Raw genomic sequence first — 27,423 nt, forward strand, 5'->3', positions numbered from 1 at the left:
AATAAGCTTAGCGCTTTAAAAAAAAAAAGGAAATATACTTAAACCATATTTCCTTTTTAAGTAAAAAGCTATCTTTTCAAGTTTTCCTATTTTGAAAAATGGACAGAACGATGGAATCTGGGAGCCATGTTATCTCAGGAACAACTGAAGGACCATTCATTTGCTCACTAGATTGCAAACTCCATCCAAGCAAGCAGTAACTAGGTGTGTCTGTCCTCTACCATTCCCACAACATACAATCTTCACACAATAAATAATTTCTGAATGAAAAGTGGGGAAATGTAAATCTGAACTCAATAAATGTACATATAACATGTATACATGTACATACCTACATTCCTTAAACATTAATAAATATGCTAATTTGTTAGGTTTTTTGTTTTTTTTTTTTTTTTTTTTTTTTTTTTGAGACGGAGTCTTGCTCTGTCACCCAGGCTGGAGTGCAGTGGCTGGATCTCAGCTCACTGCAAGCTCCGCCTCCCGGGTTCACGCCATTCTCCTGCCTCAGCCTCCCGAGTAGCTGGGACTACAGGCGCCTGCCACCTCGCCCGGCTAAGTTTTTGTATTTTTAGTAGAGACGGGGTTTCACTGTGTTACCCAGGATGGTCTCGATCTCCTGACCTCGTGATCCGCCCGTCTCGGCCTCCCAAAGTGCTGGGATTACAGGCTTGAGCCACCGCGCCCGGCCAGGTTTTTTTTTTTTTTAAACCTATACTCCAAACACAAGAGATGAAGTATTTCTTTTCTTTCAAGAACTACTGACCCACAGAGGGAAAAAAACTCAGTAAAAGATAACTTAATTTTATTTCTCAAATAAGTTTATTTTCAGTCTCTAAATTGACAACCAGGTCCACAAAGTTCTATTTAATAAATATAACAAATTAAAATACACTTTAACCAAAGGAGAAAGGAGGAGGAGTCAAGAAGAGTATGAACTGTGAGGAGGAAGCAATAGGAAAGGGGAGGGTAGAAAGAACAAAGTGAGAGAGGCAAGTGGGATTCTATATATAAATCATTTTTTAAAAAACCTAAAATTCCAAAATGACTCTTAGAATGTACTTGCCCAAATAAATTTAGTCCTTAAAAGAGTTATCCATAATAATGTCTAAATATGTTAACACACACACCCCCAAAATATGTACATCTATTATGTATCAATAAAATAAATAAATAAATAAGTGATGTCTAAGTACCTGGCATTTCTTAAGCTCTCTCTTCAGCTGGAGAACTGTAACATGCTCTGGTCCTTCTTCCAGACTTGCAGTGCCTCCGATTCCTCGAAATGAGGTGACCACAGCCTTCCTGACCTCTTGGATCATGTTAAACCACTCCTGCAGTTTGTATTGCTGCTTTTGGTTTAGTCTGACAGTATCTTTTAAGTCAACCAGGAAGGTAAAGGCTTCTTCTACACAACATTGGTAACCCAGACATTCTCCTTGAAGCTGAGCTACTTGCTCCTCAAGAGAATGAATCCTATTTGTATCAGGACTCCCTTCTCGATTGATCTGGCTAGTTTGGCTGACATTAGCCTGCTGGCTTTGCAAAGCTTCTCGAAGCAATTTAATCTCAAATTCCATTTCATCTATACGGTCTGACTCGGGGCTGAAGTTTACAGTGGGTTTGTTTCTAATGTTCCGTGCTCTGTTGGCATATTTGAGAGAATTTAATGACTCATCAAAATTCGAGGAGGAGGGGCTGACACATGTGATCATGACAGTCTTAGCACTGCCTCCCAGAGAATCTTTCAGAAGCCGGGTAATTTTAGCATCCCTATATGGAATATGTGAACTCTTCCTGCGTGGGTCCCCAAGAGCGCTTATTACATTTCCTAACGCCAGCAATCCACTATTGATTTGAATGGATTCTTTGAACCGTTCACCAGTATTCCCCGTTTTGGTTACTCTTTCTGATCCTGCCAAATCCACAAAGTGGAACTTTGAGACAATATGCCGAGGGGAATACCATGATCCATCTTCAGCTGCCTCCACATTTTTATGAACTTGACAAATGCTGATTGTAAAAATTGCATGTGATCTGCTGGAGTGCTCATTCATTTGGGTGGTACCTGTATGTCTGGCTGCATTCCCCGTCTCCAAAAGGCTCATCACTTCATCTGCACTCTCCACATGGCATTCCTTGGCCCCAACAATCACTTAAAATAGCAAAAACATGTTTTTAAGCCAAGTTTTCATCAAAACCTAGTATAGTTAACAGTTACCATTTGCTAAACAGTCTGGCCAAGATAGTCCCTTTTTAAAAAAGTCAACAGCATTTCAAATAACAATAGTAACATCAGCAACATCATCAAATAATTTTAGATAATCTCCCAAAGAAACTATTTTAACAGACAGCACTCATTTTGATGTTTAAATTCTAAAAGCTATAATTTTTTGAAAAAACAATCTAGTTTGTCGAGTCATGAGTCACACTCAATTCCTTAAAATGAATGACAAAAGAAAAACTCTTCATTCCAGTCTTTTGATTTGTAAAGCCTAATAGATTAATCTTTTTTTTTTTTTTTTTTCTTGAGACGGAGTCTCTGCCTGTCACCCAAGCTAGAGTGCAGTGGTGCAATCTTGGCTCACTGCAACCTCCACCTCAGGTTCAAGTGATTCTCCTGCCTTAGCCTCCCGAGTAGCTGGATCACAGGCATGCACTACCACACCTGGCTAATTTTTTTAATATTTTTAGGAGAGACGGGGTTTCACCACATTGGCCAGGCTGGTCTCGAACTCCTGACCTCAGGTGATCCACCTGCCTTGGCCTCCCAAAGTGCTGGGATAACAGGTGTGAGCCACCGCACCCGGCCTAGGTTAATCTTTTATAAATTAATCAAATATATAATTCAAAAGAGTTAATCTAATCAGTAGATTAGAAGAATTAATTAGTATCAATTAAAAGGCATTAGTTGGCCGGGCGCGGTGGGTCAAGCCTGTAATCCCAGCACTTTGGGAGGCCGAGATGGGCGGATCACGAGGTCAGGAGATCGAGACCATCCTGGCTAACACGGGGAAACCCCGTCTCTACTAAAAAAATACAAAAGACTAGCCGGGCACAGTGGCGGGTACCTGTAGTCCCAGCTACTTGGGAGGCTGAGGCAGGAGAATGGCGTAAACCCGGGAGGTAGAGCTTGCAGTGAGCTGAGATCTGGCCACTGCACTCCAGCCTGGGCAACAGAGCAAGACTCCGTCTCAAAAAAAAAAAAAAAAAAAAAAGGCATTAGTTTTTTTTTTTTTCAGCTTTATTAATAATCAAGCCATCCTTGGCTTTTAAGTTTTTTTGTATTGTGAGGTCATAATCAATGATGAGTAAAAAATTCAATACAAATAAAGTTGGTTATTCATTTTAAAAACAAGTATGGTTTATATAGTATCAGAATGCAAGGTAGACAGATGAGATGGCAATTAAAAGAAAATACTTTGAATACCATAATGTACTATACTCAAAAAAGAAAAAAAGTTTTTATTTCAATCACAGAATGAACTAAAAATAACCTACATTTACTACCTGCATTATTTGTTTATATCCAAAAATACTGCAAAGAGAAGTAGGTGGACTTAGGAATTGAATCAGAGAAGGAAAGCTCCTGATTTCATGCTCAAATTATATTGCCATAATTCATCTTTACTCAGATACTGTCACATCACTACTTCTTTAAAAAATAATCATTTCACTTTCATTATTTCCATCATGACACTTTTTAAACAACCCAGTTCCTGTAAGTCATAGTAAAACTTTCATTAAATTTTTCATTAAATTTTTCCAATGTTAGGCTATAAGTGAGCACTACGGTTCTCAAACCCAGACGCAAATCACCTGGTAGCTTTATAAAAAGGAAAGTGCCAACGCCCAGGCACCATCTCAGACCAATTAAATCAGAACCCCTGAGAAGTAGGACCCAGAAATCAGTATTTTTAAAAAGCTTCCCACATGTACTAATTGTGCAGCAGCCAGCATGGACATTACTGCTTTACACCAAGACTCTAAAGAAATATGTCAAACAAATGCACTTTACTTGTGAGTGGGACATTATGTAAGACATACTGTAATTTAAGATCATTTGTAACATCCTTCCAAAATTTTTTCAACATTGGTATCAGATATGAAATATTTTCATCAAGTTTATCAAGAGTGATAGTGAAGTGTATATACTTCTGTCCTGCTTGATATTTTACAAAGAAGCATGTATTATTTTTGTAACTGTTTGATAAAAGATAAAAACAATCAATAATTGTATTCCATAAGGTAAAGGAGCTCAAAACATTAGTCTGAATTATATCCAGAAGAGAGAAACTGTACTGAATTATCTAATAAGACCATAAGCTACCATATATAGTTTCTTCTCAAAAACCAAAAACAGGTCTGGCGCGGTGGCTCACGCCTGTAATCCCAGCACTTTGGGAGGCCGAGGCGGGCGGATCACGAGGTCAGGAGTTTGAGACCAGCCTGACAAACATGGTGAAATCCGTCTCTACTAAAAATACAAAAATTAGCCGGGCATGGTGGCACGCACCTGTAATCCCAGCTACTCGGGAGGCTGAGGCAGCAGAATCACTTGAACCCAGGAGGCAGGGGTTGCAGTGAGCCAAGATCGCACCACTACATTCTAGCCTGGGTGACCTGGGTGATGGAGCGAGATGCCATCTCAAAAAAAAAAAAAAAAGAGATTAATAATCAATAAAGCTGTTCAAGTTAAAAGTGAAACTAAATTCATTTTGCTTCTGTATGTTTTTAAAGATTCCTTGGAATATATCCAGAAACTGAATTAAAGCATATCTGTTTGCTAATGAAGGCAACTGATTAAGCGGGCTACTTTACCTGTATTTCCTTTCTCATCTTCTCGGATGTGAAGATCCTTCATGGATGTCTCCAATTCTAGAAGATCTCTTAGGTCTTCCTTGTACACTTCTATATAAGATACTTTCACATTAAACTCAATGCTAGGATGTTCAGAGATGCTTTGAAATATTTCTTGAATAGCTCGAGGAATGATACCCTTTTGGCCCTCCACAACCGAAGCTGAAAATTTAGAAAAAGAAAGCACATCTGGAACTTAAAACAAAAGAAAAGCGACAACCCCAATTTTATAGTTATTTTATTATATTTCTCTCTATTATAACTGTATTTTTTTTTTTGAGACGGAGTCTTGCTCTGTTGCCCAGGCTGGAGTGTCGTGGTGCAATCTCAGCTCACTGTAACCTCCGCCTATCAAATTCAGGTGATTCTCCTGCCTCAGCCTCCTGAGTGGCTGGGATTACAGATGCCCACCACCGGGCTATTATAACTTTTTTAAACCACAACTATAAAATTCACAAGTAAAAGTTTTCACATGTATCCCCTTACCAAGAATTCATTCAAGCATTCATTAAACAATTATTTATTTAGTATCTACTATGTGCCAGGCACTATTCTAGGACTCTGCAATCCACCAGTAAACAAAACAGGGAGAAAAGAAACCCCTTCCCTGGTGAGATTCTGCTGACAAAAGACTGACAATAGCAAAAAAGAATAACTGATAAGTGAATTATATGGCATATTAAAAAGTATTAATTGTACCTGGAGGAAAAAAATACAGCAGGGTAAGGGGACTAGAAGGGTAACTAACTACCAGCCAGGAGATGCTTGCAACTTTAAACAGGAAGGTCATGGTGGGCATCATTCAGAAGGTGACATCTGAGAAAAGACTTGAAACAGGCCATGCGTGGTGGCTCACGCCTGTAATCCCAGACTTTGGGAGGCTGAGGCGGGCAGATCACTTGAGCCCAGGAGTTCAAGACCAGCTTGGGCAACGTGGTGAAACCCTGTCTCTACTAAAAATACAAAAATTAGCTAGCTAGGTGTGGTGGCTCATGCCTGTAATCCCAACTATTTGGGTGGCTAAGGCACGAGAATCACTTGAAGCTGGGAGGTGGAGGTTGCAGTGAGCTGAGATAGCGCCACTGCACTCCAGCCTGGGCGACAGAGGGAAACTGTCTCAAAAAAAAAAAAAAAAAATTAATAAGAAAATATATTTGAAAAGTCCCAGGAATGAAACAGACATTAAGTGGCACAGGCGAATTTCAAAGCAATGTGGTAGAAATGTACATTTTAATATAAATGATAAAACTATATGGAGTGGCATTTTATTCCATAAATAGGCCATACTGTGGTGGCTCACACCTGTAATCCTAGCACATGGGGAGGCCAAGGTGGGCGGATCGCTTGAGCTAAGAAGTTTGAGACCAGCCTGGGCAACATGGCAAGATCCCTTCTCTACAAAAAATACAAAAAAATTTTGTGTTGCATGCCTATGGTCTCAGCTGCTTGGGAGGCTGAGAAGGGAGGATTACTTGAGCTTGGGAGCCAGAGGTTGCAGTGAGTCAGGAGACAGAGCCTCGGTAACAGAGCAAGACCCTTTCTCAAAATAAATAAATAAATAAATAAATAAATAAATAAATAAATAAATAAATACTTTATCTTTCCCAATTCACTGTTCATTAAATACCAGATCCAGAGAGGTGGCCCTTGGCTCATAAAACATCATTCTACACAAAGGGCTTCCCCTGCCTAAAGCCACTCCACCTCTCGGATATTCACTACTACTAGTAGGAGCCACGTTATAAAAACGTTGGTGTTTTTGGCCAGGCACGGTGGCTCATGCCTGTAATCCCAGCTCTCTGGGAGGCCGAGGCAGGTGGATCACGAGGTCAGGAGATCGAGACCATCCTGGCTAACACGGTGAAACCCCATTTCTACTAAAAATACAAAAAATTAGCCAGGTGTGGTGGCGGGCGCCTGTAGTCCCAGCTACTCGGGAGGCTGAGGCAGGAGAATGGTGTGAACCCGTGAGGCGGAGCTTGCAGTGAGCCGACATCATGCCACTGCACTCTAGCCTGGGCGACAGAGTGAGACTCTGTCTCAAAAAAAAAAAAAAAAAGTTGGTGCTTTTAGATGACATATAATTTCTAAAGCAGAAAATAGCTGTAAAAAGCAGGAAACTGACCCTAGGTAAGACCAATCTATTTCATAGTCTTTTGCACTAAAATATCTTTCTCTTTAGATCATTTATTATGGTCTGGGTGGAATCCCAATCACTGGAGCACAATTCATTTATGTTGGCAAGATTTTTTTTTTTTTTTTTTTTTTTGGTGAGACAGAGTCTCACTCTGTCGCCCAGGCTGGGGTGCGGTGGTGCAATCTCGGCTCACTGCAACCTCCGCCTCCCAGGTTCAAGTGATTCTCCTGCCTCAGCCTCCCAAGTAGCTGGGACTACAGCCGTGTGCCACCATGTCCAGCTAATTTTTTGTGTTTTCAGTTGAGACGGGGTTTCACCGCGTTAGCCAGGATGGTCTCCATCTCCTCACCTCACAATCTGCCCGCCTCGGCCTCCCAAACTGCTGGGATTATAGGGATGAGCCACCACGCCCGGCCAAGAATGCTTTTTTAAAAAAATTCTTATATTTCTTTACACGTCACCAAGTGTATCTGTTCTGAGATTTCTGGATGGGGTGAAAAGGTGCAAGGAGCTTGAGAGTAGAAAGGGATAACGAGAAAAGATGGAGAAGCAAGCCAAAGTTGATGGCGACAGAGAATGTGTGCACAAGCAGGTGCAGAAAGGCCAGTTATGCCCAGGCCTAGACCCTCAGTTCAAGAATGAGAAAGGGAACATCTCTATACCTCTTCTCCTCCAACACTATCTAAGCCCACAGCTTCTACAACCCAGAACACAGACCAGTACAGTAACATTATGAGTAAACACTTATTTCTGTTCCCCCTTGTTTCAAAAAGGAGTTAAAGCAGGTTTACAAATAGGCGTAGGAGGGGCTCAAACAGATACTTCTACATCAGTGTTCATAGTAACATTATTTACAGGAGCTACAACGGGGAAGCAAACCAAATGTCCATCAAAAGAAGAATGGATAAATAAAACATAGTATATATATACAACGGAATGTTCTTGGAAAAAGGAATGACGTTCTGATAGGTGACATAACATGCTAAGTGAGAGAAGCTAGACACAGGAGGAAAAATACTGTATGATTCCACTTCTTTTTTCTTTTCTTTTTCTTTTTTTTTTTTTTTTTTTTTTTTGAGACAGGGTTTCACTGTGTCGCCCAAGCTGGAGTGCAGTGGCACAATCATGGCTCACTGCGGCCTTAACCTCCTGGGCTCAGGTGATCTTCCCACCTAAGCCTCTGAAGTAGCTGGGACTACAGGCATGTGCCACCACATCCAGCTAATTTTTTTTGTTGTTTTTTGTAGTGACAAGCTCTCACTATGTTGCCCAGGCTGGAGTGCAGTGGCGCAATCTCAGCTCACTGCAACCTCCACTTCCTGGGTTCAAGCGATTCTCCTGCCTCAGCCTCCTGAGTAGCTGGGACTACAGGCACCCACCACCACACCCAGCTAATTTTTGTATTTTTAGAAGAGATGGGGTTTCACCATGTTGGCCAGGACAGTCTCGATTTTCTGACCTCATGATCCACCTGCCTTAGCCTCCCAAAGTGCTGAGATTACAGGTGTGAGCCACTGCGCCTGGCCCACTTTTATGCGTTTTGTTTTGTTTTGTGAGACAGAGTCTTGCTCTGTTGCCCATACTGGAGTGCAGTGGCGCGATCTCAGCTCACTGCAACCTCTGCCTCCCAGGTTCAAGTGATTCTCCTGCCTCAGCCTCCAGTAGCTGGGATTACAGGTGCACACCACCACGCCTAACTAATTTTTTTGTATTTTTAGTAGAGATGGGGTTTCATCATGTTGCCCAGGTTGATCTCAAACTCCTGAGCTCAGATGATCCTCCCAAAGTGATGGGATTACAGACGTGAGCCACCACACCCAACCTCCACTTATATGAAATATCTAGAATAGGCAAATTAAAAGAGCCAGAAAGTCAATCAGGGATTATCAGAGAATGCTGGGAGAGCTACTGCTTAATGGGTACATAGCTACTGTTTGGGTGATGAAAATTTTGAAAATACTGGTTATTACTGCATTAACAATTAGTATATTTGATGCTGCAGAACTCTACACTTGAAAGTAGCTAAAATGATAAGTTTGGTTATCTTTATATTTATATTTACATGTACTTTATCACAATTGTAATAGTAAAAAAAAAAGTGTATAAAATTTAAAATAAGTGGAGGGAAAAACTGAGACTTTAAAAGTTTCTGTCGGCTAATTTAGAAAACCACCCATCATTTTTAGCATTGTTCCATGGAAAATGTATTCCAAGCAACAAACAGTTGACTTACAAATGAAACTTAAAAACAACTTGCTTCCAAGTTGAAGATTACCAAAATTTAGGTTTTTGGCAACAATCATGCTGAAAATCTAAGTTTCTACCAACTTCAATGGCTGCCTTTCCCCTCATTTAAGAGGCAAGACTGCCATCATGTGGTAAGTAAAGTAAGTAATGGGTTTTCTTCTAATACAGTACAAATGAAGATTCCCTTTTAAGAGCTTGTAGGAACTAGCCTGTAGGAAAGATCTAAACCTTTCAAACTGTAGCATAGATAAGCAATCTTGATTATCCAGAATAAATAATTGACCAGAAATAGTTCAGTTATTCCCCACATCAATAGATAACAAAGCACAATTTAAAAGACGTATCAAAAAGCTTAATTTCAAATATTTATAATAAAGCTCCAATATGTATTTTGATAACTTAAATATAAAATTTGCAATGTTAGTCTTATATTCCTGAAATAAACCATTTCCAAGAGAAAACCTGCGAAGTTTTATAACTCAACAACTATCATTTAGCTATTATATGGTATTTAAAGAGTACACAAAAGTTTTTGGAAAAGGCTATTCCTTGTAAAGGTAATTCCAAAGTTCTGAAAAGCAGGAAAATGAATATTAGCTAAATAAGCATCATATTTAAAAATAAAGCCAGGCGTGGTGATTCACGCCTGTAATCCCAGCACTTTGGGAGACTGAGGCAGGGCAGATCACTTGATCTCAGATGTTAGAGACCAGCCTGGACAACATGGCAAAACCCTGTCTCTGCAAAAATAAAAAATAAAAAATTAGTCGGGAGTGGTGATATGCCCCTGTAGTCCCAGATACTCAGGAAGCCGAGGTGGAAGAATTTCTTGAGCCCAGAAGGTTGAGGCTGCAGTTAGCTGTGATTGTGCCACTGCACTCCAGCCAGGGCAACAGAGCAAGGCTCTGTCTCAAAGCAAAATCAAAACCAAAAAAAACCAGTGAGACCCCCATCTCTACAAAAAAGTTTTAAAAATAAAGTAAAATACATTTTAAAATAAGAGAGTTTCATTCTGCCCTAGTGCCCAGCATGGTAACCTAGATACTGCAGATGCTCAATAAATATTCACTGGGGGATGTGGGGGGACGGGGCAGGGAAGCATTATTTGCATGGTCAGTAACCAAAAAGCAGATAACTGACCCAGAATTGGTGCCCTATAGAGACATTCTGGGAAACAGAAAATCCTCACTAATACACCAAAAAATAAATCCAACTTTTTTTGACACAGAGTCTTGGTCTGTTGCCCAGACTGGAGTGCAGTGGCATGATCTTGGCTCACCGTAGCCTCCGCCTCCCAGGTTCAAGCGAATTCTCTGCTTCAGCCTCCCGAGTAGCTAGGATTAGAGGCGTGTGCCATGACGCCCAGCTAATTTTTGTATTTGTAGTAGAGACAGGGTTTCGCCATGTTGACCAGGCTGGTCTCAAACTCCTGGCCTCAAGTGATCTGCCTGCCTTGACCTCCCAAAGTGCTGGGATTACAGGTGTGAGCCACCGCGCCTGGACTGAAATGATATTTTACATTGTTAAATGCAAAAAGAAAGTTACAGAATCACAGGCATAAACAAACAAAAACCAAAATCTCATTAAACAAACAAAAACCAAAATAACTACATAAGTGAGTAATATGCATCAAACTTATTTCTTTGGGATGAGAGGAGTTGTCACTTGTTTAATTTCTTATGCATCACTTGCAGTCCTTCTTATAATAAATATTTCTTTAATTTAAAAAAAGTAGAAAGAAAACACCATCCAAAATGTTCTTTTTTTTTTTTTTTTTTTGAGACGGAGTCTCACTGTGTCGCCCAGGCTGGAGTGCAGTGGCCGGATCTCAGCTCACTGCAAGCTCCGCCTCCCAGGTTCATGCCGTTCTCCTGCCTCAGCCTCCTGAGTAGCTAGGACTACAGGCGCCCGCCACCTCTCCTGGCTAGTTTTTTGCATTTTTTAGTAGAGACGGGGTTTCACCATGTTACCCAGGATGGTCTCGATCTCCTGACCTCGTGATCCGCCCATCTCAGCCTCCCAGAGTGCTGGGATTACAGGCTTGAGCCACCGCGCCCGGCCCCAAAATGTTCTTAATGGTGGTCTATTTCTTCTGATAGAGAGAATTTTAGAGCAATTAAAGTATGTTAGAATAGATAACTTTAATAACTTTTTCCCTTACAAAATTAAAATAGTACTCATGGTCTCCTAATAAAAAAAAAAAGTATAGCTATAATTAAGTCACCAGCTTCTGAACATGTATAACTCCTATTGGTATAAAGCATATAATGGGTCATTAGGATTATAAAACATTTGCCAATCAAAAAAAACAAAAATCCCTACAATCCTAAAGAAAAGCCACAATTTATACTAGAAAAACTGAATTATTTTTTATTGTAAGACCCTGAAACAATCTAGTATCTGTGATCTCCTAATCCTGCAGAATATACAGATGTTTTTCTTTTAGTTGGGGAATATTGGCCTCTTGAAGCTCCTCCATTTTAATCTTTGGAATAAAGATTTCCTCAAACTACACAACCACTCTCTGAGCCACTACCCATCCATGCATGTAATGAGAGAAGTTTCTTTTTTAATTTTTTTTATTTTTTTTTGTTTCAGCTTGTATCTGAACAGCTAGAGAAAGAAGTTTCTGAAAGCCATGTATTTTACATTTGTGAAATATGAAAATAGAAAAATATTGAGAGCCACTATTCATACAGAGAATACTAACTAAAACTTTAGACAATGATGCATATGTGCACTATTCAGAAGTTTGTTCTTAGTAGAAAACTATCAATACAGTAAACAATCTTAACAGAAGACTTGGCTGTCAGTTCCCCCACTCTATTACCAGACACTCAACTAAAATGATTTCCAAGGTTCCCTCCAGCTCTACATGAGATCCTATGATTCTATCTTTTCCAAACTATAATTACAAGCAGGAGAAATTATGTCCTAAAGTATTCAGAATTTAAAAAAGAAATCTGGCTAGAATATGAAAAAAGCTACTCTACATAGTAAATTTTTCCTACGGTCCCTAAGTCCTGACTGTGGGACTCTTAATATTTACAACTGGCTTGTTAAAGAACGCAAAATCTGATCATGTTAACTCATTTATCTCTATTTTAAATTCTGTTCAAAATAACAAGGGCTGACCACTGAAAATTATCTTAAACTTCTTTCCTCAAGCAAATATAATCCTAAGTTAGATTGCTTAATGAAACTTCAATATTTAGAAACAAACCTTTCAAAGATGATGATCTTATGATAACATTTGATTACATTATTCATTCCTTCACTATTCAATTAATATGCTAAGCACCTACCACGTATCAGGTATTGGTCATGTTTTAGCTTCTTTCTAGCGTCACAAACAAAAGTCAGAGAGTATGAGAATCTTACCAATATGGCCTCCTCCAATGGTGTATGTCTTCCCAGATCCAGTTTGTCCATAGGCAAAAACAGTTGCATTATAGCCCTCAATGAGTGACAACACTAGGGGCTTTATACATGTATTATAAACTTCATCTTGAGTGGAATTTTTGCCAAAAACAAAATCAAAAGTGAAGACTCTGTCTCTCCCAATGATAACTTGCTGGCTGTTTGGAATAACTCTCACACAAACTTGATGATTATGAAGAACTTCTTTGCAAAGCAGAGGTCTAATTCTTACAGCAACTTTTACTGGTATTTCTTCCATGGCAACTTAGATTTTACTAGATTTTCTACTTAATGTTCAGTATCTAGTGTGAGAAACTTCCATCTTATGTAAGATCTGGATTCCTGTGTATCAAAAATAAAAAACAAATTTTAATTACTGATTCCTTTTATCCCAATAAACTAACCACCTTCTAAAGCAAAGTCAGTTAGAACAGGTTTTGTTTCAACACAACACAGTTACAAAAAGTAAACCTGTCTTGTAAAATACATTGTAAATTTGTAGACAAAATAGTACATCTTGGGTTTGCTTCAAAATAATCTAGAGTATGGGGTCCATGAGTTAATAAATGACGAAGCTAAGTGGTAAGTACATGGGATTTCATTGTGCCTTTATTTCTACAGTAATAATATTTCCCAGTTCATTAATCTAAATATTAAATAGCCAGGGAGTTAGAAAATTAAGGCAAGGAGATAATTAAGTAAGGAACTGTACACATGTTTTTTTGTTTGTTTTTTGAGATGGAGTCTCGCTCTATCGTCTAGGGTGGAATGCAGTGGTGTGATCTCCGCTCTCTATAACCTCTGCCTTCCAGGTTCAAGTGATTCTCCTGCCTCAGGCCTCTTGAGTAGCTGGGATTACAGGTGCCCGCCACTACATCCGGCTAATTTTTGTATTTTTAGTAGAGACGGGGTTTCACCATATTGGCCAGGCTGGTCTCAAACTCCGAACCTCAAGTGACCTACCCGCCTCGGCCTCCCAAAGTGCTGGGATTACAGGCATGAGCCACCGCGCCCAGCCTGTACATGTGTTAAAAACAAATATTAGTACCAGATTTTATAGCTATGCATTGAAAAATAGCATTTCCTCTTTGTCATAATTATTAGAAATAAATTCATGAAAATAGTTCTAAGAATTTCATAAGTCAATATAAATTTAAAACTAAATTTTTACCAGCCGGGCGCGGTGGCTCAAGCCTGTAATCCCAGCACTTTGGGAGGCCGAGACGGGTGGATCACGAGGTCAGGAGATCGAGACCATCCTGGTGAACACAGTGAAACCCCGTCTCTACTAAAACTACAAAAAACTAGCCGGGCGAGGTGGCGGGCGCCTGTAGTCCCAGCTACTCGGGAGGCTGAGGCAGGAGAATGGCGTGAACCCGGGAGGCGGAGCTTGCAGTGAGCTGAGATCAGGCCACTGCACTCCAGTCTGGGCGACAGAGCAAGACTCCGTCTCAAAAAAAAAAAAAAAAAAAAAAAAAACACTAAATTTTTATTCAAAAATAATCAAAACTAACAGAAAAACTGCTTTTTCTGCTTCTAAATATTATGTTGTACTTACTTCTGAAGATCTCTGCTAGAATTAATACATTAAAAATTAAATTGTTGGCTGTAGTTTCCCGGCTAAAAATATATATAAATAAATAATTGATAACCACATTTACAATGAACACTCTGGCTTTTTTTTTTTTTTTTTGGAGACAGAGTCTTGCTCTGTCGCCCAGGCTGAAGTACAGTGGCGCAATCTCAGCTTGCTGCAAGCTCTGCCTCCCGGGTTCACGCCCTTCTCCTGCCTCAGCCTCCCAAGTAGCTGGGACTACAGGCGCCTGCCACCATGCCCAGCTAATTTTTTGTATTTTTAGTAGAGATGGCGTTTCACCCTGTTAGCCAGGATGGTCTTGATCTCCTGACCTTGTGATCCGCCCGCCTCAGGCTTCCAAAGTGCTGGGATTACAGGCGTGAACCATCGTGTCCAGCCTAACACTTAAAAATACATTCAAACAACAATTCCATTTACAATAGCATCAAAAAGAATAAAATATTTAGAAATAAATTTAACAAAAGATGTGTAAAACATATACTCCGAAAACTATAAAATACTGTTAGAAGAAAGCACAAGATGTACATAAATGAAAAAAATCTCATATTTATGAATTGAAAGATATATTAATACGTCAGTATTCCCCAAATTGATCTACAGACTCAATGCAATACCTGTCAAAATCTCAGCTGACTTATTTGCAGAAATTGACAAGTTGATCCTGAAATCACAGAACTCAAGAGACACAGAATAACCAAAACGATATTGAAAAAGAACAAAGTAAGAGGACTCACACTTTCCTAATTTCAAAACCAAGCAACAGTCATCATGATAGTGTAGTACTGGCATAAGGATAGACACATAGATCAACAGAATAGAATTGAGAATCCAGAAATAAACCCTCACATTTATGGGCAATTGATTTTCAACAAAGGTGCGAAGACAATTCAACTGAAGTCTAAGAATAGTCTTTTCAACAAATGGCTATGGGACAATGGATAAAATAATGAAGTTGGACTCCCTACCTCACATCATATACAAAAGTTAACCAAAAATGGACCATAGACCTAAACATAAGAACTAAAACTACAAAACTCTTAAAAGACAGGAGTAACTCTTCATGACCTTGAATTTGGCAATAATTTCTCAGATATGACACCAAAAGCAGTAAAATTAAAAATACCAATTTGGACATTACACATTGTATACAGGTACTGAAAAATCACACTGTACCCCATAAACATGTACAATGATTGTGTCAATCAAAAATAATAAAAGCAAAAAAATAAAGATGAAGTATAGATTAAAAAATAAGTAAGACCCAGCCTGGGCAACAAAGTGAGACGTCATGTCTACAAAGAAATTTTTTTTTTCAATCAGCTCAGCATGATAGTGCACACCTGCGGTCCCAGCTACTTCGGAAGCTAAGGCGGGAGGTTGGCTTGAACCCAGCAGCCAGAGGTTACAGTGAGCTATATTTGCGCCACTGCGCTATAACCTGGACAACAGAGCAAGAACTTGTCTGAGAGAGAGAGAGAGAGAGAGAGAGAGAACAAGAGAAATGTTGGGGGTGGGGGAGGGAGAGGAAGGAGGGAGGGAAGGAAAAACTGGACATCGAAATTAAAAACTTTGTGCTTCAAAGGAAACTACCAAGAAAGTGAAAAGACGGCTGGGCGCGGTGGCTTATGCCTGTAATCCCTTGGGCACTTGGGGAGGCCGAGGTGGGTGGATCACGAGGTCAGGAGATGAGACCATTCTGGCTAACAAGATGAAATCCCATCTCTACTAAAAACACAAAAAAATTAGCCAGGCGTGTTGGCGGGCACCTGTAGTCCCAGCTACCCGGGAGCCTGAAGCAGGAGAATAGCATGAACCCTGGAGGTGGAGCTTGCAGTGAGCGGAGATTGCACCACTGCACTCCAGCCTGGGGGAGACAGCAAGACTCCGCCTCAAAAAAAAAAAAAAAGTGAAAAGACAACTCACTGAATGGGAGAAAATATTTGCAAGACATGAATCTAACAAAGAACTTGCAACTACAATATATAAATATTACAACTCAAAAAGTTTTTAAAAAATTTTAAAAACAGGCAAAGCATCTGAAAAGGCACTTCTTCAAAGAAGATATACAAATGAATAACGAGCACATGAAAAGATGCTCAACATCATTAGCTATCAGGAAAATGCAATCAAAACCACAGTGAGAGTCCAGGTGCGCAGTGGCTCACGCCTGTAATCCCAGAATTTTAGGAAACTGAGGTGGGAGGATCACCTGAGGTCAGGAGTTCAAGACCAGCCTGGACAACATGGTGAAACCCCATCTCTACCTAAAATACAAAAATTAGCCAGGCACAGTGGCTCAAGCCTGTAATCCCAGCACTCTGGGAGGCCAACGTGGGAGGATCACCTGAGGTCAGGAGTTCGAGACCAGCCTGAACAACACGGTGAAACTCTGTCTCTACTAAAAAATACAAAAATTAGACGGGCATGGTGATGGGCGCCTATAATCCTAGCTACTCAGGAAGCTGAGGCAGGAGAATCGCTTGAACCCAGGAGGCAGAGGTTACAGTGAGCTGAGATCAAACCACTGCACTCCAGCCTGGGTGATACACCAAGACTGTCTCAAACAAACAAACAAACAACCACCACAATGAGATACCAATCCACATCCACTTGCACTGCTATAATAACAAAGACAGACCATAAGTGTTAGCAGGGTGTAAAGAAATTAGAACCCTCATACACTACTGGTGGGAAGGTAAAATGGTACAGCCACTTTGGAAAACAGATTGACATTTCCGCAAAAAGTTAAACATACAGTTATCACTTGACCCAGCTCCCAAGAGAAATGAAAACTCCCAAGAGAAATGAAAACTCCCAAGAGAAATGAAAACACTGTGTTTGCATAAAAACTTATATACAAATGTTCAGTTTTGGAAGGATAAAGCTTATACTAAATTTAACAAGTAATCTATGACAATGTTTAAGTGCAGATGATGAAAAGTAATGAGTTTGAGGTGAGGCTAGGTTCTTTGGAGAAGCTGCTGAGTCTTGAAGATTACCATTAAGTAACAGAGACAACTAGACTGAAATAACATTTTATTAATAACACTAATAACAGTGAATTGATAATATTAATATTCACTACCCTTGAAAAAAAAAACCGTGGCCCAGCACAGTGGTTCACATCTGTAATCCCAGCACTTTGGGAGGCCAGGGTGGGTGGATCACTTGAGCCCAGGAGTTCGAGACCAGTCGGGGCAACATGGAGAAACCCTGTTTCTACAAAAAATCAAAAAATTAGGCAGGCATGGTGGCGCACGCGCCTATAGTCCCAGCTACTCAGGAGGTTGAAGCGAGAGGGTCCCTTGATCCCAAAAGGGTCGCGACCCTGTCAAAAACAAAACAAAATAAAACAAAACTCTGCAATGGTACTCTGCATTTGTAATTCTGTGAGTAGATGGCATGAAGAGGATCACAACAAAAAAAAATTAACATCACTCTTCTAAAAGTCCCCTGAGAGTAAAAAAAATATCAGGTCCCTTGGGCTGTAAAATCCCAAAAGAGAGTCAACAAACTATCTGTAATGGCTGAAACAAAGAGATACACCTAACCTTAGCAGTTTTAAAATCATTCTAATGAATTTTACACTGGAAAAAACAAAATGCTCATGTGTTTGATAAATCCTTTCTTGGATCTTAAAGAACTCTACAATCATTTGGTACTGGAAACTTTTCCAGTTGCAGGAATGCTGAGTTAATTCTTCCAAATGTCTCTGAAAACCAACATTTGAAGTCACCATACAGATTAGTTTATTTCTTTGTATGCCATCAAATTAAAGCAAAACTCATGGACGATGTTAAGCCAAACCTAACTGCTTCCAATGAAGTTGCTAATAAAAAATGCCAAATTGGGATATTTTCATTTCTTGGGTTTTTGTTTTGTTTTGTTTTGTTTTTGAGACAAGGTCTGGCTCTGTCATCCAGGCTGGAGCACAGCGGCACCATCTCGGCTCACTGCAACCTCAGCCTCCTGGTTCAAGCGATTCTCGTGCCTCAGCGTCCAAAGTAGCTGGGATTACAGGCACCACGCCAGGCTAATTCTTGTATTTTTAGTAGAAACGGGGTTTCACCATGTTGCCCAGGCTGGTCTCGACCTCCTGGGCTGAAGAGATCCACCCGCCTCAGCCTCCCAAGGTACTGGGATTCCAGATATGAGCCACCATGCCCAGCCTCATTTCTTGGGGTTTTTAATGGTAATATCTATAAACAATTTGGTTATAAAGGCAACTGAAACTTATTCTAAGCATTAAAAAAAATAATAACGGGGCCAGGCACGGTGGCTCATGCCTGTAATCCCAGCACTTTGGGAGGCCAAGGCAGGTGGATCACTTCAGCCCACGAGTTACAGACCAGCCTGGGCAACAGGGTGAAACTCTGTCTCTACTAAAAATACAAGAATGGGCCAGGCAGTGGTGACGCACCTGTAGTCCCAGCTACTTGGAAGGCTGAGGTTGGAGGATTGCTTGAGCCCGGAAGGTTGAGGCTGCAATGTGCCACTGCACTCTAGCCTGAGTAACAGAGCGAGACCCCGTCTCAAAACAAAACAAACAATAATAAGGGTCCACAAACATAGGGCTTGTAAAACATCAATATACAAGAAACAAAGTTTTTCCACAATCCATAGCACTTATACTTCTTCAGATTCTGATCAATTATAGTCATCAGAAACATACGTATTATGTCACCAATAAATGAAAAAAGGCGAAATCTGATTGGCTGGTCGTATTTAAGTATACTCAATGGGTTTTTGAAATCTGAGGAAAGGCAAGAGAAATATTTAATCCCTCATGTCATGTCACTGGTCAGGAATGAGTGTCTCCAAAAACCGCTGCCATCCCGTCCCCTTGATTTCCCAGAAAGCAGTGGTTGTCTGAAATGTGTGGTTTGTTAATTATTTTCATAAGAAACTTCCCAGTAGATGGATAGTAAATCGCATGAGGAGCTCAGAAAAGGCCCCAAATGCGTAAAGACAAAGGAGTAAAGAAAAGCAAACAACAAAGATTTTCAACACTGGAGACGGCGGTGTTACTTAAAAGGTGTTTCAAAGAAAGAATCGGGGCGCTTTGCTCTTTACAGCACCTGCCTCCGAGGGAGGGAGCTCTCAAGCTTGAATGCGCCGAAGTTTCAACCTCTACAGTGGGAAAAAGACGCCTGCGACAAAACAAAGCGCTCGGTGGTGGTGGCCCTCGCGTCGCACCTCACGCCGTGCAGCTACACGAGACGAACACGGGGTGCGCTCCGGGGGGCCGAGTCCCGCGTTGGGGTCGATCCCCGTTCCCCGGGCCCCGCTCCTCAGGGCTGAGCCAGCTTTCTCCGGAAGGGGCGCTCTGCCTCCAGTCGTTCGCCGGGCTCCCATTCCTGACCCCAGACCCCTCGGGCACCCCCATAGGCCTCGCTGGCGCCCCTACCGCCCACCCTCTGGCTCCCACCCCGCGACGGCCCAGACCCCAAGCCGGCGCCTACTAGTCCCAACGGCGGGCTGGGAGCGCGGGCGCGGCGGGCTGGAGGGCGGGTGCCGCGAAAGGGAGGGCGCCCCACTTCCCCGCACCGCCCGGCCAGGCCCGCCGCGCACTGACCGGCTCGGGACAGCCCAGGGCCCTGGCGGCGAGGGCTGGACTCCTCAGCTTCGCTCTGCCACGCCGCGCCGCCGCCGCCCGCGTCTTTTGTTGTCGCGGGTTCTCCTGGCAACCGGCGAAGCCCGCCTCCCGCCGCGTCCTCCCCGGGTCGCGGCGTCCTGGCCCCGCCCCCGAACCTGGGCACGCCCCCAAGCCCGTGCGCAAGAGTCCTGCGTCCCCAGGAAGTCCGCAAAAGGCCAGCTCTCGGGCTTCCCTGCAAACCCGAGTTGTGTCCCACTAACGCGCTGGGACCGGTCTGTGAGGCCTGAGCGGAAGCATCTTTCCACGGGTTCGTGAAATGAATGAGAACGATTCCACACTGTGTTTCAATATCTTAGCTACCAATTCAGTTTATTTTTATTTTTATTGAGTAAAACTTGCATAACATAAACCATCTTAAAACTTACAATTCAGTGGCGTTTAATGCCTTCACAGTGCATTAAACTATCACCTCTGTATATAGTTCAGAAACATTTTCATAACCCCAAAAGAAAATCTCCAAACCAGTTAGTCATTCCTTCCAGTTCCCCTCTCCCCACAACCCCAGCCAGCCACTAATCTACTTTCTGACTCTATGATAGATTTACCTATTCTGGGCATTTCATTATTGATGGAAGCATTCAGTATATGACCTTTTGTGTCTAGCTTCTTTTGCTTAATGTTTTCAAGCTACAGTCATGTTGTAACAACTATCAGGACTTCTTTTTTTTTTTGAGACGGCGTCGCGCTCTGTCGCCCAGGTTGGAATGTAGTGGCATGATCGCGGGTCACTGCAAGCTCCGCCTCCCGGGTTCAAGCGATTCTCCTGCCTCAGCCTCCCGAGTAGCTGGGACCACAGGCGCGTGCCACCACACCCGGCTAATTTTTTGTATTTTTAGTAGAGATGGGGTTTCACTGTGTTAGCCAGGATGGTCTTGATCTCCACTGACCTTGTGATCCATCCGCCTCGGCCTCTCAAAGTGCTGGGATTACAGCCGTGAGCCACCGCGCCCGGCCCTTTAGATGGAGTTCCACTCTTATTGCCCAGGCTGGAATGCAATTGCGCTATCTAGGCTCAACGCAACCTCCACCTCATGGGTTCAAGCAATTCTCCTGCCTCAGCCCCCGGAGTAGCTGGGATTACAGGCATGTGCCACCACGCCCGGCTAAGTTTTCTGTATTTTTAGTAGAGACGGGGTTTCACCATGTTGGGCAGGCTGGTCTCGAACTCCTGACCTTGGGTGATGCGCCCACCTCGGCCTCCCAAAGTGCTGGGATTATAGGCGTGAGCCACCCCGCCGGGCCTGTTTTCAGGTTTTTTAGGTATGGACCTAAGAGTGGAATTGCTGGGTTGCATCGTAGTATTTAACTTTACCAATTTAGCTTTAAAAGCTTTAGTGCCTCCTGTTTTTAGTAGCACAATCTAAGCATCTTCAAAAATACTTCCTTCTCTCATGAAATATACGAATGAAGGTGGGGAAAAAAGCTGACTATTTATGTTTTTTTTTTTCTTTTAACTGAATTATTTAAATTTTTAAAAATTCAGGCTGGGCACAGTGGCTCACACCTATAATCTCAGCACTTTGGGAGGCTGAACTGGGAGGATCACTTGAGCCCAGGAGTTCGAGACCAGCCTGGGCAACATAATGAGACCCCCCCCCCAATCCCTACAAAAAATCAAAACTTAGTCGGGTGTGGCCGAGCATGCCTGCAGTTCCAGCTACTCTGGAGGCGGAGGTAGGAGGATCGTTTGAACCTGGGTGGTCAAGGCTGCAGTGAGCCATCGTTGCACCACTGCATTCCAGCCTGGGTGACAGAATGAGACTCTACCTCAAAAAAATAATAAATAATACATAATTTTTAAAATTCTAAGATTTGAATTGATTATGCTGCATTTTTAGAACTCTTTTTGAAAACAAACTCACATCATTACTGTGAATTGCTGAGTCAAACTGGTCTGCTGACAAAGCTTCAATGATTAATAGTACGTAACAATTTAAGTCTGGGAATACCCGGAAGTCTCAACAGAAGTTCTCAAGAGGCCACACAATTGCAGAGAGGAGGTCAGCAAATGCCTAACAGCATTAGAATGGGGCATTTTCCTTTGTCCCCAAATTGATGTCTTGAGTCCAGAGTTAGAGAAAAGGAGTTAAGTACTTAAGTTCCCCACACTGTAAAGTGAATGCCAGTCATTGCCAACCCTTCCTCCCTAGGATTTATAGCAGGACTAAGCTAATTCCATTCAAATTCCAATCCTATCTCTTTTTTAAGTGTCTGTAAGAAAGACTGGGCAGTGGAGTCAAGGGGTCTTGGGCCTTGCGGGTTGGAGAGTAAGCGGCCTCCCACCTAAGTCAAAGGAGGCTCTAAGAGTGACGGGCAAACCCTGTGTGATGTGCAAGAATAGGAAACCTGGCCTTCTGGTGGGAGCAACTATGGGAAGAAGTAAGCTGATCTGCTTCTCGAGAATGGAGCGAAGCAACTGAGAAGGCGCTGTAGTAGGGCAGCCTGTGTTCCTACAGTTTAGGAGGGGAGAACCTGTGATTTGCTCATGGTCCAGGGTATCCTTTGGAGGGTACCCAAGCTTGAGCCCCATGAAGATTGTCTTGAGGACTGTCTCCTGCAGATGAGTCCCAATCAGTAAGAGGCAGTGGGAGGAGCTGGGCTTGGGATTAACAGAAGTAATTGAGCCAGTGCTGGATCTTTGTACAGGAACTATGTCTTCTCCTTAAGGGAACTATATCTTTCAGGTCCACTGAAGAACGCTGCATACGTCCCATGGGAGACCAGCTTTGGGATGCTTATCCTACAGAGAAAAACATCCATGCCCAGTCCACTTTACTAAAAGCAGTAACAAATGGAAGATTTGGCCAAATTAAATAAAGAAACATGTGCCCTTTTCCCCTAAATCATCTTCCCTCACCCGCATTTTGAGAAAAGCTGGGTCCAGGAAAGAAAGGAAGTATTAAAGGAAGTATTAAGGAAACCACAGATCGTACCTCTTCTCCCACTTTAAATTATTTTAATGTTGCTATAATGTTTGACGGTTTCACTTAATTTCTCTGGCAGAGAGAAAAGAAGCTTTATACTTTAAAAAATGGGATTTCTGGCAGGGCACGGTGGCACACACCTGTAATCCCAGCACTTTGGGAGGCTGAGGCGGGCGGATCATAAGGTCAGGAGTTCGAGACAAGCCTGGTTAACATAGTGAAACCCCGTCTCTACTAAAAATACAAAAATTAGCCAGGTGTGGTGGCATGTGCCTGTAGTCCCAGCTACTCAGGAGGCTGAGGCGGGAGAATCACTTGAACCCAGGAGGCAGAGGTTGGACTGACCCGAGACTGCGTCATTGCTCTCCAGCCTGCGTAACAGAGTGAGGCTTTCTGTGCCATCATTTGCCTTTGGCTCCTTAATTTAGTAGAGAGAATGTTAGCTTTCCTAAGGAAACATACTGCTTGGGTCCTGTCAACCCATGCCAGGTGGATTTGCTTGGCCTAATGGTCAAACTGGGCAGCTACAATCTCCACCATTCATGAGGGGAACCTTGGGAGACTAGGAAAGAATCCATCACCCCAACCTGAAAAGCAAGCCTAGGACAGTGGCTTTCGAATTTGATTGATACTGAGCCACTATCAGAAATTCACTTGACATCATGACTCAATACACAGGTATGTGTACAAATGAAAACAAGGCCAGGCATGGTGGCTCATGCCTGTAATCCCAGCACTTTGGGAGGCCAAGGTGGGCGGATCACAAGGCCAGGAGACCATCCTGGCCAACATGGTGAAACTCCGTCTCTACTAAAAATACAAAAATTAGCTGGGTGAGGTGGCATGTGCCTGTAATCCCAGCTACTAGGGAGGCTGAGGCAGGAGAATTGCTTGAACCCTGGAGGCAGATGTTGCAGTGAGCCAAGATTGCGCCATTGTACTCCAGCCTGGAGACAGAGCGAGACTCCATCTCAATAAATAAGTAAATAATAAGTGAAAACAAAAGTTTTGGGAAACAATACTTACCTTTACTAAGTGCAATGTTCTATGTATTTTATTTTATTCTATTCTACTTTTCTTTTTCTTAGAGACAGGGTCTTGCTATGTTGACCAGGCGGGTCTCAAATGCCTGGCTTCAAGTGATCCTCCCATCTCAGCCTCCCAAAGTGCTGGAATTACAGGAGTAAGCCACCATGCCTGGCCCTACTCTACTTCAATTTTTTTTTTTTTTTTTTTTTTTTTTTTTTTTGAGACAGGGTCTCACTCTGTCTCCCAGGCTGAGTACAGTGGTGCAATCATGACTCACTGCAGCCTCAACCTCCCAGGCTCAAGCAATCCTCCCACCTCAGACTCCCAAGTAGCTGGGAATACAGGCACTGGCCACAACGCTCAGCAAATTTTTTATTTTTTTGTAGAGATGGATTCTTTCTGTGTTGCCCAGGCCAGTCTTGAACTCCTAGCCTCAAGTGATCCTGTGCCCTGGCCTCCCAAAATGCTGAGATTACAGGCATGAACCACCATACCCAGCCCAATTTTTCTTAATGTTGATTACAACCCTTTAAATTGATTTCATGACCTACTAATGATTGCAGTCTGCAATTTGAAATATTCTGGTCTAAGTTAACAGTCTGGCTGACAATGGATCAAAAATGACATTTTCAACAACTAAGCACTATTATACACCTATTCTCTTATTTATCTATTGCTGAACTATTTCCCCAAATCTTAGTGGCTTAAAACAAATTTCTTGGCTGGGCTCGTTGGCTCACGCCTGTAACCTCAGCACTTTGGGAGGCCGAGGTGGGCGGATGACGAGGTCAGGAATTCGAAACCATCCTGGCCAACATGGTGAAACCCTGTCTCTACCAGAAATATAAAAATTAGCTGGGCATGGTGGCAGACGATTGTAATCCCAGCTACTCGGGAGGCTGAGGCAGAGAATTGCTTGAACCCCGGAGGCGGAGGTTTCAGTGAGCCAAGATTGTGCCACTGCACTCCAGCCTGGTGACATAGCAGGACTCTGTCTCAAAAAAAAAAATTCTTATGTCGTAGCTTCTATAGGTCAGAAATCCGAGCATGGGTTAGCTAGATTCTCTGCTTCAGGGCTCTCACGAGGGTGCAATCGAGGTATCAGTCAGGGCCATGATCATTTCAGGGCCAACTGGGGCAGAATCTGTTTCCAAGCTTCTGTAGTGTTTGGTGGTAGTTCTTTTTTTTTTTTCTTTTTTGAGATGGAGTCTCGCTCTGTTGCCCAGACTGGAGTGCAGTGGCGCAATCTCGGCTCACTGCAAGCTCTGCCTCCCTGGTTCACACCATTCTCCTGCCTCAGCCTCCCGAGTAGCTGGGACTACAGGCGCCCACCACCACGCCCGGCTCATTTTTTGTATTTTTAGTAGAGATGGGGTTTCACTGTGTTAGCCAGGATGGTCTCGATTTCCTGACCTCGTGATCCACCCACCTCGGCCTCCCAAAGTGCTGGGATTACAGGCATGAGCCACCACGCCCAGCCTGTTTGGTGGTAGTTCTTGAGTGCTGTTGGACTGAGGGACGCATTCCTGCTGGCTGTTACTCAGACGCTGCCTAAGTTCCTTCCCCTTAGCTCCTTGAACAGGTGGCCCTCTGGATCACATTGGGCATGTAAGACGAGCCCTGGAAAGCAAACCAGCAAGAGAGAAGTCAGAGTCACTTATAACTTGATTGTAGACAGGATATCCCATCACCTTTGCCACATTCTGTTCATTAGAAGCAAGTCACTGGGTCTATCCCACATTCAGGGGACGGGATTGCATGAGAGTATGACTAGTAGGAGGCAGGACTTATTGGAGGCAACCTTTATTTCCTCCCCCGCTCCACCCCCTGCCCTATTCTGATCACCAAATTCTGCTTGTTTTATATCTGAATATTTCAAATCCTTTCTACTCTAGTTCAAGATCTCACAATCACTCACCTAGACTACTGCAACAGCCTACTAACTAGTCCCCCTGTCTCCAGTCTTGCTCTTACATATCCACCCTCCACACCTTCTACACTGATCTATCTATGACATGAATCTCACTGTCTGTCCTTGACCTAAAACCTTTCTGTGATGGCATGGAGAATACCATTCCTTAACAGCTGGAACGGGAAATCCGTGTGTGGACAGACAAGTTTTGCTGAGAAGATGCTTTGCTAGCCTGTCCCTAGGTGGAAGATAAGCCTCCTAAGCCTGATTTGGTTAGTACCCAAGCTTCGGAGAGGAGGGTGGTGTTGCTCATATGAGACAAGGGGAAGAAAATTTGACTGTTCTTGAGAAGGAATGAGGAAGATGGGGAAAGGGGGTGGTGTTGGGAGAAGTTGAACAGAGAGGAGGCAGAGGATAACTGATAGGGGAATCCCAGGGACGCTGGGAATGGCTAATGGTGGCATTTATTGATTGATTGATTGAGTCTTGCTCTGTCACCCAGGCTGGAGTGCAATGGCACAATCTTGGCTCACTGCAACCTCCACCTCCCGGGTTCAAGCAATTCTCCCGCCTCAGCCTCCTGAGTAGCTGGGATTACAGGCACGCGCCACCACGCCCGGCTAATTTTTGTATTTTTAGTAGAGACAACGTATCACCACGTTGGTCAGGCTAGTCTCAAACCCCTGACCTCGTGATCTGCCCGCCTCAGCCTCCCAAAGTGCTGGGATTCCAGGCGTAAGCCACCACGCCCAGCCAGTTGTGGCCTTTATGTTCCTGCTGTGAAGTGTGCAATTCAACCCCCTTCCTCTCTCTCTCCTGCAAAATCTTCAATGATGTCTGCATTGCTAACTGACACATTTGTCCAGTCTGGTGCTGGACAAAACCAGAGGTTGACCATGTGGACCTAGAAGGCAGAAGATTAGAAGAAAGCCAAAGGTGTAGTGGGTCATTTCTGCAATCCCAGCACTTTGGGAGGCTGAGGCAGTAGGATCAGTTGAAGACAGGAGTTCAAGACCAGCCTGGGCAACACAGTAAGAACCCCTTCTCTAAAAAAAAAAAAAAAAAAAAAAGAAGAAAGAAAGAAAAAAAAATTAGTTCGGCATGGTGGCATGCACCTGTAGTGCCAGCTACCTAGGAGGCTAAGGCAGTAGAATTGCTTGAGTCCAAGAGTTGGAGGCTGCTGTGAGCTATGATTGAGCCACTGCACTCCAGTCTGAGTGACAGAGCAAGACCCTGTCTGTAAAGTAAAATAATTTTTAAAACTAAAATGAAAAAAATAAGATGTAAAAATGTTCAACAAAATTCACTAAAATGATAACCACCATCATCTCTGGATGGTGGAGTTAAAGGTTGCGATTTTTTTTAAAGGACAGGGTCTTACTCTATTGCCCAGGCTGGAGTGTAGTGATTTGATCACAGGTCATTGTAACCTTGAACTCCTGGGTGCAAATGGCCCTCCCACCTCAGCCTCCAGAGTAGCTAGGATACAGGTGCACACCACCATGCCTGGCTAATATTTTAATTTTTTTTTTGTATTTGTTTTTTTTGTTTGTTTGTTTTGAGACGGAGTTTCACTCTTGTCACCCAAGCTGGAATGCAATGGCATGATCTCGGCTCACTGCAACCTCCACCTCCTGGGTTCAG

General features: G+C 42.7%; 1 protein-coding gene across 8 annotated transcripts in view; it reads right to left on the minus strand.

Moving 5' to 3' along the window:
• The window catches only part of KIF27 (kinesin family member 27), an 87,174-nt gene extending 67,175 nt beyond the window's left edge, over positions 1–19,999 (minus strand). For 4 of the 8 annotated variants that reach the window (XR_012424830.1, XM_005582030.4, XM_065530744.2 and 1 more), the window contains exons 1-4: positions 19,834–19,999; positions 12,623–13,003; positions 4,819–5,019; positions 1,194–2,152 (exon numbers count right to left, since the gene is read on the minus strand). Coding sequence is in view for 7 of the 8 variants with exons in the window: in XM_005582030.4 (XP_005582087.3) it covers positions 1,194–2,152; positions 4,819–5,019; positions 12,623–12,920 (1,458 nt within the window). In the remaining variant the exon portion in view is untranslated. The other 4 variants (XM_074017724.1, XM_065530747.2, XM_065530743.2 and 1 more) reach the window with 4 other exon arrangements.
• Between the last annotated feature and the right edge of the window lie 7,424 nt (positions 20,000–27,423).

This window comes from Macaca fascicularis, chromosome 15, assembly GCF_037993035.2.
Source record: "Macaca fascicularis isolate 582-1 chromosome 15, T2T-MFA8v1.1".
Lineage (NCBI taxonomy): Eukaryota > Metazoa > Chordata > Mammalia > Primates > Cercopithecidae > Macaca > Macaca fascicularis.